At 54.1% G+C, this 11908-nt stretch overlaps 3 protein-coding genes across 3 annotated transcripts; 1 reads left to right on the top strand and 2 right to left on the bottom strand.

The window, feature by feature from the left end:
* Window positions 1–101: 101 nt before the first annotated feature.
* CGGC5_v007479 (mitochondrial 54S ribosomal protein bL19m) lies at window positions 102–850 on the top strand (the record flags this gene model as incomplete). The annotated part of the gene is made up of 2 exons (XM_032034149.2): window positions 102–279; window positions 336–850. 2 exons carry the CDS (start codon window positions 102–104, stop codon window positions 848–850), a joined length of 693 nt encoding a protein of 230 aa, XP_031886532.2.
* A 772-nt stretch (window positions 851–1622) lies between these two features.
* On the bottom strand, window positions 1623–4492 carry TRK2-2 (Low-affinity potassium transport protein; the record flags this gene model as incomplete). Its single annotated transcript, XM_032034148.1, has 3 exons — window positions 1623–2570; window positions 2622–4312; window positions 4393–4492. The coding sequence occupies 3 exons, from the start codon at window positions 4490–4492 to the stop codon at window positions 1623–1625; spliced, it is 2739 nt and encodes a 912-aa protein (XP_031886531.1).
* Window positions 4493–9279: 4787 nt separating this feature from the next.
* SSL2 (General transcription and DNA repair factor IIH helicase subunit XPB) lies at window positions 9280–11760 on the bottom strand (the record flags this gene model as incomplete). Its single annotated transcript, XM_032034146.1, has 1 exon — window positions 9280–11760. The coding sequence occupies one exon, from the start codon at window positions 11758–11760 to the stop codon at window positions 9280–9282; it is 2481 nt and encodes an 826-aa protein (XP_031886691.1).
* Between the last annotated feature and the right edge of the window lie 148 nt (window positions 11761–11908).

The raw sequence follows: 11908 nt of genomic DNA, 5'->3' as shown, positions 1-11908 counted from the left end.
CACTCCGAACATCGACTTTTTGGATTCTCTCCTACGAAGCTACCCTGCGCCTCGGTCGACGGCAACGCCTTTCGGGTCCAAATCGCCCACTACACCTCAAAATGAACGTAAACTGTCTACTCAGACGGCCTGTTGGCTGTCTGAAGACAGCGCTCCGTCAGACGCGCCACCAGAGACTGCTCACCCGGACCATGGCCACCGCCGTCGAGAAGCCTAAAGCACCACCAAAAGGCTCTGCTCGGGCACAACCACCCTTCAAACTTCCCAAGCCGGCAAGATGTAAGCATTTTCTCACGATACACTCACAAAGACGGATTTGCTAAGACATCACCCAGTCCGACCCGAAGGCAAGCCCTTGTTCTACGTCTGGCCGCAAGTCGAAACCATCCGCTCCACTCACAAGAACCCCATGCCCGAGCTCGACGCCAAGCAGCGCGCGACCCTCGACCCAACCGGCGCCCGAACCCGCCTCTTCGACATCACCCGGCCCGACGCCGCCAAGGTCGGCGACGTCCTCATGGTCACCACCAAATCCGGCGAGCCCTTCTCCGGCGTGTGCATCAGCATCCGCCGCCGCGGCGTCGACACGGCCATCCTCGTGCGCTCGCAGTTGATGAAGGTCGGCGTCGAGATGTGGTACAAGATCTACTCGCCCACCGTCATCGGTATCGATATTGTCTGGCGTAGGCCCAAGCGCGCGAGGCGTGCTCGTCTCACGTACATGCGCAAGCCGAAGCATGACATGGGCAACGTCGACCACCTCGTCTATGCTTGGAAGAAGGAGAGGTACGGCATGCGTGCGAGGGCGAAGGGACAGGTTGGTTCGAGGTTCGAGAAGGAGCAGAAGTGATGATTTTGAGAGGTCCCGGTTGCAGATGATGCGTGGTGGGGGAGGCTTTGACATTATCTTGGCCGTTATGGCCTCGAAGGGTGATGTACGATTAGAAACCTGATGGGTTGTACAACACGGACCCAAGAGCCTTGTACATGAACACAAAAGATCTCTTACAATCAATGGATTACGAATCAAGGTGTATACCATGAGAACAATAAGGAAATGGAAAGGGGTCTAAGATTGAGAAGAGCAGAGGTTGGGTTAGGGACGCATTGCTGATGCAGGCATGTGCCACAAAGCTTGAGAATTGAAGAAAGGTTTTACTAAATCTGCAGAGCAAGGAAGAATGGGGTGTGTTGTAGTGGGGCTTTCTAGAGATGAAGCATCAGAATAATCATGAGTGAGGAGCTTGAATGGAGGTCTCAAAGATTTAGCTGGGTCTACTTAGGCACGAACCTTGACCACAGGCCGACAGAAGACACATATCACTAGATAAGGGAGAAACGCAGACATGAAAAATGAAACTCTCGATCATCAGTCATCATAATTGTGCAGAATCCTAAGAATGTACAGGAATTTCCCAACGCCAATTCACAAGGTATGTCCGTAGCTTGAGCTTGTCTAGTCCGTCCTGTCTTCGGAAAAGAATGACTGTCGCACCAAATATGTATTTTCGAACCAGTAACTCCGCACACGTGCCGATATCGTGTATAACTCCGTAAAAGGCTTGCTCATTGTTTTACTCCTCAGGTGTTGATGGTTTCGGGCCGATCAATTGCTGCAGCGTCTAGCGCGCTGGTGTAGTGTTGACTCTTCGAGTCGTGTTCATAACCTCAGAGTCGGTAGACGTGCTATCGTCCTCAGCTGGCTCTGTGGCACGCCTCCTCATCTCCTCTGCTATTGGCAGATGGTGGTCGCCAACCTCGAAAGACCTGCTGCGTCGGGACGTAAAACTGTCTTCGTGCGGGACCATGGGAGGACCAGGGTGTAGGAATTGGGTCAAGATGTTGATGTTTCCGCGATTAGTGCTCTGCCTTCTCGATCTCAGATGAGATCGACTGGCGCTCACGGCTGTTCCTGTTGATGCGCCAGTAGCAGACCGTACTAGTACTGGCAATGGCGCCTCTTCAGCCTCCTTTTCAAAGCGCGACTCGCTCGGAAGGAGCACAGCGCGATCAAGGCCGTAAGGCAAACCACGGTGTCTTCCACGGATTTGCATGGCAATAATGATAAGCTTGCCTCCGGTGGTGAACTGCGAGCAGAGAGATGCGTTGACGTTGGGATAGCCGAGACTCAGTCCAACGGTACCGTAGGCACTCACTATCTCGAACAGCACGGAAAAGACATCGAAGTCCTTCTTCTGAATGCGAGGTCCTTCGGTGATGGCCAAGATGAAGAGCCCCAAGAACACGTACCACAAATCGAAGGAAAGTTGTCGACGCAAATGGGTTCCCACGTAAGACATGGCGCTATTCTCATTCGCAGTGTCGACGTCTTCGTCGGGGTGATGGTATACGCCGAGTGATTTCTCCTCGTAAACGTTGGTGCGACGAATGGAGATGGCGATGGGGAAGACTGAAATGTACATCATGATCATGTACGAAACCTGGACAGCAGGGTGCAGAAGTGAAATGTTGACCACAGAGAAACCTGCGGTTCTGGTCGATGCCGCCTGGAACAGGCCGTCGACGATGCGGAGGCCAACTGGCAGATGGCTGACGGCGTTGTCGTTGAGCTAAACCAGAAGTCAGCGTTGTTTACTATGTGAGTGAAATTAAGCACCTACATCGAGAAGAACGAAGAACAACAAATCGAGGACATTGAGACCGATGAGAATAGTCAACAGCCACCATGTTGCACCTGCTGGAAATAGCAGGGTAAAGCAGCGACGGGGGTGGTCCAACAAGAATCTGAGCTCCTGATGGAGACCTCCCTTAGGAACAACTTTTGACAGGACCCAGATAACAAACCGGAGCATCACAGGGAAGCCAGTGTTGCCTATTATGATGAGGAACGACATGATCAACAGAATGAACGGCACGTCGTTGAAAGAGTTCATGCTGTCGGGGGTCAGGGTGAGACCCAGGTCGTTGAGAGCCGAGTTCGCGGTCCAGATGGCCCACCAGGCTTTGCTGACGCCGTTGGATTCGATGTAGTTCCCGTATTTGTCGTTTGAGCTAGTGTGAACCCATGGAAGGAAGCATGCGATCGCAAAAAGCGAGAAGCCCCAAAAGTAACAGAGTAGAATGACGGCAAGCGTCCTCAACGACCGGTACTCGATTCCTCCTAGTTCCTCACGCTGGTCCTGTGTCAGGCCAGGGAAGGCAGAGTTTCTACCCAAAGTAGGCGTGAAACTGAGGTAGGGCATGTCGTCTTGCTTGTCGCGTGACAGGGCTGACCGGAACGTATCGACGCGGCTCCGAACTCTCGTCAAAGCGTTTTCCGATGTGGCATCATCCTGCGGTTGCTTCTTGCGATGCCTGCGGAACGTGAAGGGGAAAATGGCTCTGCCGATAGCCTCGGCTTCATCTGCAAGCTCATCCTTGACAGGGGGCTCGTGGTGGTCTCGAGGCCGCTCCGGCTCTTCGATCTTGATCGTCTGTCGTCGGCCAACATTGCCGACATCGTTGGCCATCCCGTTCGCCCCGCTGGCAGCGGAATGATCGTGGCTATGATCTCTGTCGTCCTCCGGCTCTGGAGCATCGCCGTGTTCAACACGCTTGGGCTCTATCCCCTTCTCAACGTCTCTAGGGTTGGGAATTCGCAGGGTCTCCCCATTTTGATCGTTGCGTTGCCGCTCAAGGATGGCCAAGTGCGCAGGAGAAGATGGCGGCGGGAGCTTGACTTCCGGCTCGGTTCCATCACTTCGGAAAACATTTCGGGCGAAGGTGATTCGGTTTTGCGATGCATCGACGTCGTTGGCGTCATCTTGGGACCCCGGGACAGTATTGGGAGTCTGCTCGCCCGAAGAACGATGGGCTGGGGTTCCGGGAATTGGGACGAAGCCGTTGCTGCCAGGCGAAATGCGACCGTCCTCGTCGTCCTTCATATCGTACACGATGCCGTCGTTGGTCATCCGACCCCTCCTCCTATGGATGACCTGGATGTTCCGTACACTCAGGCCGCGGCCTCTCTCTGCCTGGTTCAAGTCATCTCCCCTGGCTCTGGACATGGATTTGGATATGGTGTTTCGCCGCTGGCGAGCCTCGCGGACAACGGTCTGGAATCGCTTCTCGAACCAGTAGAGTCGGAGGAAGACGACGGAGGAATGGATGGTGATGGGGTTGGAGGTCATGGCAAAGACGTAGAGACATATTTGCTGGAAAGTGTTCAGCAGATTTACATCGATGGTGTTGAGGCCGGCTTGTGTGTTGGCTCCGCTGGCAAAGAACAGAGCGTCAACGTATGCCATCTGGCCGCCGGCAGTGGCGTAAATCAGAATAGAGCCGAGGATGGTGAGGCCACAGATCCAGAAGTCTAAAATGAAAGCGCGGAGCAATTAGCGTAGTGCGCAGACGGCGATGGGAAATGCGACGGTAGTTGGGACGGCGACTTACAGTGAGCCGAGATGAAGTTGAAATGGGGCTTCTTGGATATGAAGGAAGGCTTGGCTGCCCGGAGCTGGGCGAGCAGCCAGCCACGCGCGTCGCCGAGCATTTCTCTCGAGTCGCGACGATGATCTCGAGGATTCGCGGAGTGTGTAATGGGAGGAGGGAGAAAACGAGCTGGTCTAGAAGCAAGCCGGTCGAGACATCAGCTGGGAGACTTGTATGAGTATGGTAGTGCTGGTAGTGGGCGTGGGCGTGGGTGCTGGCGAATGGGCCAGGTCTTGGCGCTTGTGGCTGTGATGCTTCAGTCTAACCGTCCTTGTTATAAGGATTGGATGACGGCTGAGCTGGAATTCATTATGATCGATTTGGTGCGCGGCGATTGAGATGGGGTAGTGGCAGCCGGTCGTGGTAAGCGTGACATCAGGCGGAGTCCGTGTATATAAAGCAGGAGGTAGGTATGGCAGGGGCGAATTGGGTAAAAAGTCGGGATGGAAAAGAAGAGTCGAGGTAAAGGTAGGTAGACAAGGTAGGTGAGGTAGGTGAGGTAGGTGAGGTAGGTGAGGTAGGTGAGGTAGGTGAGGTAGGTTCGATCGGATGAGTTCAGAGTTCAGAAGGCGAGTGGGCGCACTGAAGAGGCATCCGATGGGTGAGGTGCTGCTGCACAAGCAGGCGCTGCTGCTGCACTGCGAGATTGCCGATTGCAGACAATCGTCCAAGACACAGATTGGATGCCACTGCCCAGTGCTACTCGCAACTGGCTGCTGTTGCTGCTGCTGACTGCCGGCGTCGATGCCAATGCCAATGCCCGAGGCTCTTGGCTCTTGGCTCCTCGAAGGAAAAAAGAGCAAAGTAGCGGACAACAGCACCAGCAGTCTGGGAAGAAAGAAGCAAGGCCGTGTTTGGGATCTTTATTGTGTGACGGGGGTCAACAACCCGGAGGCGTCCGTTCCCATTTTTTTTTCTCTCTCACCTTTTTTTCTTGTTTTTAATTAGAAAGGGACACTGGAGCAAGACGCAGGCCCGTTGGATGGTGCAGCGGACTGCGGGCGTTGCGGACAGCCTCTAGTGGAGTGGTGACCAGACCACGGCGCGCCCAAATTCACCATCAACAGCAGCTGCTGCGGCATGTCCCAGGTCCACATCTCCTGCCATCCATGCCCTTGACAGGGCCGTCATTGGGGTTTGATGGCAACATGGAAACGCTGGAATTGTGCCTGGGGGTAACAGCAATATGGGGCGAGCTAAGCTTTGTCTGGCAGCAACTGGTAGGATCCACTCACGATGGAACAGAAAAATTGTTCCCTGGGCTGGAAGCAGTCGAGGAATTGCATCTGGCAAGGGACGAAAGTCCATCGCCGGAAAACCGGAGTGCTTTCCCCAGCTTCCCAGTGGCAAGTGGCTTCCATCATCCGTTCCAGAGCTCGGAAAGCCGCTGGCTGTGGGCCCTGACAATCGAATTTCACAGTGTTCAGTGTTCTTGAGAGGGAAGCAAGAACAAATAGTGGGCATGCATCTCTTCGTATCGAACGGCACCCGTCTGGCACTCGATCAGTCAGTCAGTACCTTACGGATACACAATCACACCATTGGATCACCTCAGGTTCCTCGCCTTACAGAGCAATACCACGTAAGTGCCCGGCACGGATGGGAAGTCTGCGGGACCTGACCTTACATCCGCCTATTCAAGGCCGCCCTCGCCGTAACCGCGGCCGAGTCGGAGTGATCGCCAATCATCTGCGCACATCATTCATGTGTTGCTATCTTCATCTCTGCACATCACACACTGCAGGAGAGCATGGAAATCCCTTCCCGCGACGAGGGGTTCCTGCCGTCTGCGACGGACTGTTCACCATAAAGTAAGGTAGCACCTAGCCGTCTTAGCTTACCCTCCCACCCGGTACTCTAGGTGAGATGAGATGCAACTCGTGAGATGTGTTTCGCGGCGTGCCATTGCAAGACACCCGCCATTGCTAGTTACCCCCAAATCTCCTATTAGTTCCCCCGACCAAGCTGCCGGCGGAGTGCCACAGTGCCAAGCAACTTTATTTGAAGGTGTGGGTCGCAGCCTCTCGCCCAAGCAGAACACCGCAGAGCTGCTGCAGTCGCCCAAAGGAGCAAGAGTCCAGCAGACTGCAGCTGCGACGCGACAGGGTAACAGGGGCACGACGCTACGGAATACGTCATTTTGTGCCAGCACATCTCACCCTCCTTCTCGAGGGATCTCTTGGACAATCTCTCGAAGGAGGTGCGCTGTGGTGGGTGGTGGCATGTGAACGCATGCATATCCCCTCCTTCACTAGCCGGTTCCTTCGTCGCTGCTGCCCCATCCCACCACCCCGCGCGCATATCCATGCTTCCCACGGTATCCCGAGACGCATCTTCAGTTTCCATCTTTCTTGGAGGCGCCATTCATGCTTTGCAGATCGGCCCTGAAGATGTCGTATGCGTCTGTTTATTTACAACGGCGCCGCAGTTTCCGGGAGTAAACTCGCCCAAATCGCAACCAAGCCTCCAGCATGCTCGCATCTCCTCAGCAGCAAGAAACCCGTTCGGATCCCGGACGCCTTCACCATGACTCTCGCGTGGTTGCAACACCGGCGCAACACAATGCCCTCTTGACCACCATATTGAAACAGCATGGCCGCCACGCCATACCGGCCATCCCAGCCAAGCCGACGCAACCCCCATCGCCCAAAAGCAGAAGAGACGCTGCAGCCAGCACTCCGACGGCGTAAGGTACCTTGATTAGCCGAAGCCAGCAAGTACCACCTGCAAGCCACGCCGCCTATGAAACCTATCGGTATCCCCAGATATCCTGAAGCCCATTGAGTCTTTTTTAGGCGCAACATATCTCTTACAGCGAGGCTTACATGAGGCACTGCACAAGCTCAATCACAACCTGGAAACAAATGCAACCTGGCACCGCATCGCACATCTGTCAGCCGCATTTACTGAGCACTCTCACTAACACTCTCTAGTTCTGTCACACTCTGGTCTTCTCTGGTTCGAAGCTTCGCTGGCTCAACTAGCTGTTTGCCTTCGACTCGCCTTCGAGGGGAGGACAAAACTAAGCTACCTAGCCACAGGTACCTGACAAAACAACCCTGATATCTGTCTGGGCCGAACGCAGTCAAAGTCAATGCGAAATCACGGAAAGTCCACGTTGTCGGCCCCCAAGATGCTGCTTTCTGCCTCATCGACCACAATTCCAACCCTGCTCAACCGGACTGCCGGTCGCTCGTTCCGCCCGCCCGCCCTGCCGGTCGGGTCTTGGGGTCTAGAACACAGGCACTGATAGACAAGCAGCGAGACAGCCGCCCACCGAGGTGAGATCTGAGAGACGACGCCAAGTAACCGCATACGACACCCTTGTCACTTCTCAGTCTCACCACTTGGATACAACTTGTTCACCAGCTGATTTCCTTGAGATTCTGCTCACCCGCCTTCACCGCTAAAATTCCAGATGGCCAGCTCCTCAACCGATGCGACGCGGGCCTACTTGACCAAGCCCTAGCGAGAAGCAATGCACGCGAGTTGTGAGATGGCGGCACAAGACCGTCATCTCCAAACCTGGACTGCCAAGACACCCGACACCCTTAAACGCCCACGCCGTTGAGATACGCCGTCCAGATATGGCGAGCCTGTGGTATTGGAGCGATCATCGGCTCTTTACACCGATTCAACCCGTATCACTCGCCAAGACCATCCCTTCTGTGCCTTCGAATTATTCGTCAGATGGCCCACGTGAAGAAGAATGTCTGCCGACTGGTACGTTTGCACAGTTGCAGACCGACTAATTCTCCAGGGACGTTGAACAGGGCAACGAGTTTTTTGCCATGGCGCAATCCATCCCTTGATGAGGACCTTATCAAGCCCCTGTTCGCTTCACAAACACCAGATAGGGGTGAGCGTCCTTGGCGATCTCAGTGCGGTCGGTTCCAAACATCCGCAACCGGCTGCTGTTTGTCACCTCCAACTGATTTTCCCCAAACGATCACGTTTTTCCATTGGCAACATGGGTCTTCTTGACACGACAAAATAAGAAACGCCCATCGGATTTGCAATGCCAATCTCTGCAGCCGGCCGATAGTACCCGGCCATCCGCCCACGGAAGCTTGTCGATCCTCTAGCGGAAGCTTCTGTTTCCAACCCTACGCATCGAGCCCTTGACCGACCGACAGGGACCGGAGAACACTTCCCTTTCGACCCCCTATTTTTTTTCTTACTACCCTTCCTTCCGTGCGGGATACCCGAACAAGTGACGGTGAACACGGACACCGGTCTGAGTGGACAGACCGAGTAACCTAGCAACACGAGCTCAATGCCGGCGGCTGGCAAATGAAAGAAGCAACTTGACTCGGAAAGCCTTGATATCGGAATTGCAATGAAGCTGTGTCTAGACCATGCCTCAATCACCGAAGCACGGCATCTGCAGGCCCCTATCTCAGACAAATACAATCAAGGGTTGACAAGGTGGATGAATGCTTTTGTGAAATTTTTGTCGAGAACCCAACCCAAATGGTTCTTCTGCTCGTGGCGAGTCTCGGGCGTTTGTTATGAAGTGCTCAATACAGCCGTTCGTACAGAAGCAAATCTCACCGGACGACGCAGTCACCCATGATCGGCCACGCAGGTTGTTCATCCAAAAGCAAGCAAGGAGAAAAGGTCACAGAGTGACAAACGTCCAACCTCCTGGGCAGAGTAATATTTCCAATCTTGGTAGTCTAGCTACCGATGCAGAGCCGCCTTGCAAACGAAGGCAATGACTGTGACTGCATTCTTGTTGAAGAACGTTTATATAGTTTTCTCTATAGTAGTACGCCGAGCAAACCGCGCTCTGTCGCGTGATCCCGTAACCCCCCCAAAACGCCTCGACCGTGTTCATTATACATTTTAGCGCTTAGCTTTCTCCCTCTGGATCTTCTTGAAGAAGGTGCTGCTCTCGGCCTTGGCCTTCTTGAGCTTGACCCTCTTGTTCTGCTCCATATACGCCATGTCCTGGCCACCAGAGAGATCTCCCAACAGACCTGCTGTCCTCCGCGCCGCCGCCTTCTTCTTGCCTCTGGCCGGGGCACGACCCATGTTGCCGCTATGGAACAAGTCATCGATAACTTCGTCCTCGCCACCGGCCTCGTTCTCGATCAGCACCTTCTGCAACAGTTCGCGTCTCTCACTCGCAGCCGCATATGCGAGGCCAGGTGTCTTCTCAATGTTGGCGAGTTGTGTGATCACCTTGAAAGCGTAGCCCTGGTCGACGAGGAAAGCCTGTCTCTTGGAGGAATAATACATCTCCTGTGTGTCCTTAGAGACGAGGGAGTAGAAGAAGGCGTTGAAGCCCTCCTCGTTTCTCTTCTTGGCTCGGAGAATACGGCCGAGACGCTGCGCCTCTTGACGACGGGAACCGTAGTGCGACGAGATCTGGATGAGGCAAGTAGCCTCGGGCAAGTCGAGGGACGTGTCTCCAATTTTTGAAAGGAAAAGAGTGTTAACTTGCGGGTTGTGCTGGAAGTTCTGAAGAATATTCATGCGCTCGGCCTGGCCTGTACCTCCGTAGATGTACACCTTCTGGAGCTTCTCGGCATACATCTTCAATGCGTAGACGTTGTCCGAGAAGACAATAATCTTGTCTCCGCGCGACTCGTGATAGTTGATGAGATACTGAGCAGCCTGAAACTTGCGAGGATTCATGATGTAAAGCAACGCTCTCTTGCGCGCCGAGGCCTTGAGGTACTCGTCGTAGAATTCCGCGGTCATTGGGCACCAAACTTCAGCGCACTGCACTTTGGCAATGTGTCCCTGTTCGGACAGCTCCATCCAGTTGGCCTCGTACAGCTTGGGTCCGATGAGGAAGTTCAAATCCGAAATCTTGTCATCCTCACGAAGAAGTGTGGCAGTAAGTCCTAGTTTGGAATGCGTCTTGATAGACGACGTGACCTTGCGGAAGATATTAGCAGGCACAACGTGAACCTCGTCGAGAAGCATTAGACCCCATTCTCGGGTCTGAAGGAAATCCATCATCTTCTTCGCCTCGTGAGACCTCTCTCTAGTTTGCGTCACCATGGAGTAAGTAGTAACGATGATACCCGTGTTACCAGGGAAAATCGCGCCCTTGTTGTCGGATGTAAAGGCTTGAATATCCTCCGGCTTGATATTTGACCACTTGAGGAACTCGTTTCGCCATTGCACAACCGACATGGAGCTAGTGCAGAGGACAATGACACCCTTCTTCACAGTGCAAGCTGCCGTGATTCCGACAAGCGTTTTTCCAGCACCGCAGGGAAGGACGATCAAACCACTCTTTGCTCGGCCGTTTCCAAACATCTTGGACAGACTCTTTTCTTGGTACGGTCGAATCAGCGTACCAGGTCTCAAGTCAATCTCCAGATTCGGGTTGGCTTCGTCTCTGCGGAAGTCGTATTCCTCCAGCACCGGGTATTCCAGTTCAAGACATCGCTTCTGTACCGTCTCCACCGCATCGTCCGAGATTTCGAAAGCATGGGTAATTTCCTGGTCGTCGTCGTCGTCGTCGTTCAACGCTGCGTAGACTTCGCTATCCTGAGCTTGAGCATCACCCTCTCGACCCTTAGCCTTCTGCTCCTCGGCCTGTCGTACACCTGCGGCGTTAGCGGTGCCTGGAATGACCAGGGGCCCCTGCTTAGGAGCAGCCGTTGTTGTGATCTCTTCGTTTCCGTGAACTCGCAGAGGTCCAATGACTGGATCCTTCAGAAGCTTCTGCAGAATCACCGGATCGGTACTCTCGACAAAGTATTTAGTGTTCTTCAGCACCAACTTGACTTTGCCGAAACTTTGTGTGCAGCCTTCGATAAACTTGCGAATGCTTTCCGGTAAAGGCATCTTCAAGAAGCGGTCCAGGGTGTTGATGATGTCGCCAGGAGACAAGCCAACCGACACGGCAGCGTACAAACTGTGTGTCGTGAGGGCATATTCGTGTATGAAGGACGGTCGCGAAATCGGTTCGGCGATAGTGATCAAGAAATCCTGCGCCTGCTCGGCAAGCGGGTTGAAGCTCTCCAAGAAGATGCGCCCCTTTGCTGGGTCGATGTAGAGAGGGCGGTTCGTGGAGTCGGGTTTCATCTGGAGCCACGAGAAGTCGCGCTTCTTCTTGAACAGCGCCGACATGGACTCTTGTCCATTTGCTTTTGGTCTGTCGAGGTAGGCGTCGACGGAGAACTTGTCGACATTCTTCTCGAGGTTCTCATCTTCGGATTCGCTGATGGGATCTACCACGGAGGATTCATTATCACTAGCGACGCTCCTGTTGGGGGTAGCGCCCCCTGGCGTGGACACCGCCGAGCCCTTTCCTGCCTTGAGGCTGCCGGTGACGGCTCCTTGAGCCTTCCTCTTCGGCGGCATCGTGGCGGATGAATGTCGTGGGATATCGGGCGTCGCAAAGATGTAGAGAAATGATGTGAAGAGAGAATGTGCAGAGGCGAATGATGTAGCCTGCAAATGGGTCCTGTGTTAAAGTACCAGGTAGGTAAGCAGCAACACCCGGACAGGC

The sequence above is a fragment of the Colletotrichum fructicola genome (genome assembly GCF_000319635.2).
Source record: "Colletotrichum fructicola Nara gc5 chromosome Unknown KSG_Nara_v1_contig04, whole genome shotgun sequence".
Taxonomy (NCBI): domain Eukaryota; kingdom Fungi; phylum Ascomycota; class Sordariomycetes; order Glomerellales; family Glomerellaceae; genus Colletotrichum; species Colletotrichum fructicola.
Note: the sequence above shows the minus strand (reverse complement) of the source record. Positions and strands in the feature narration are given on the sequence as shown.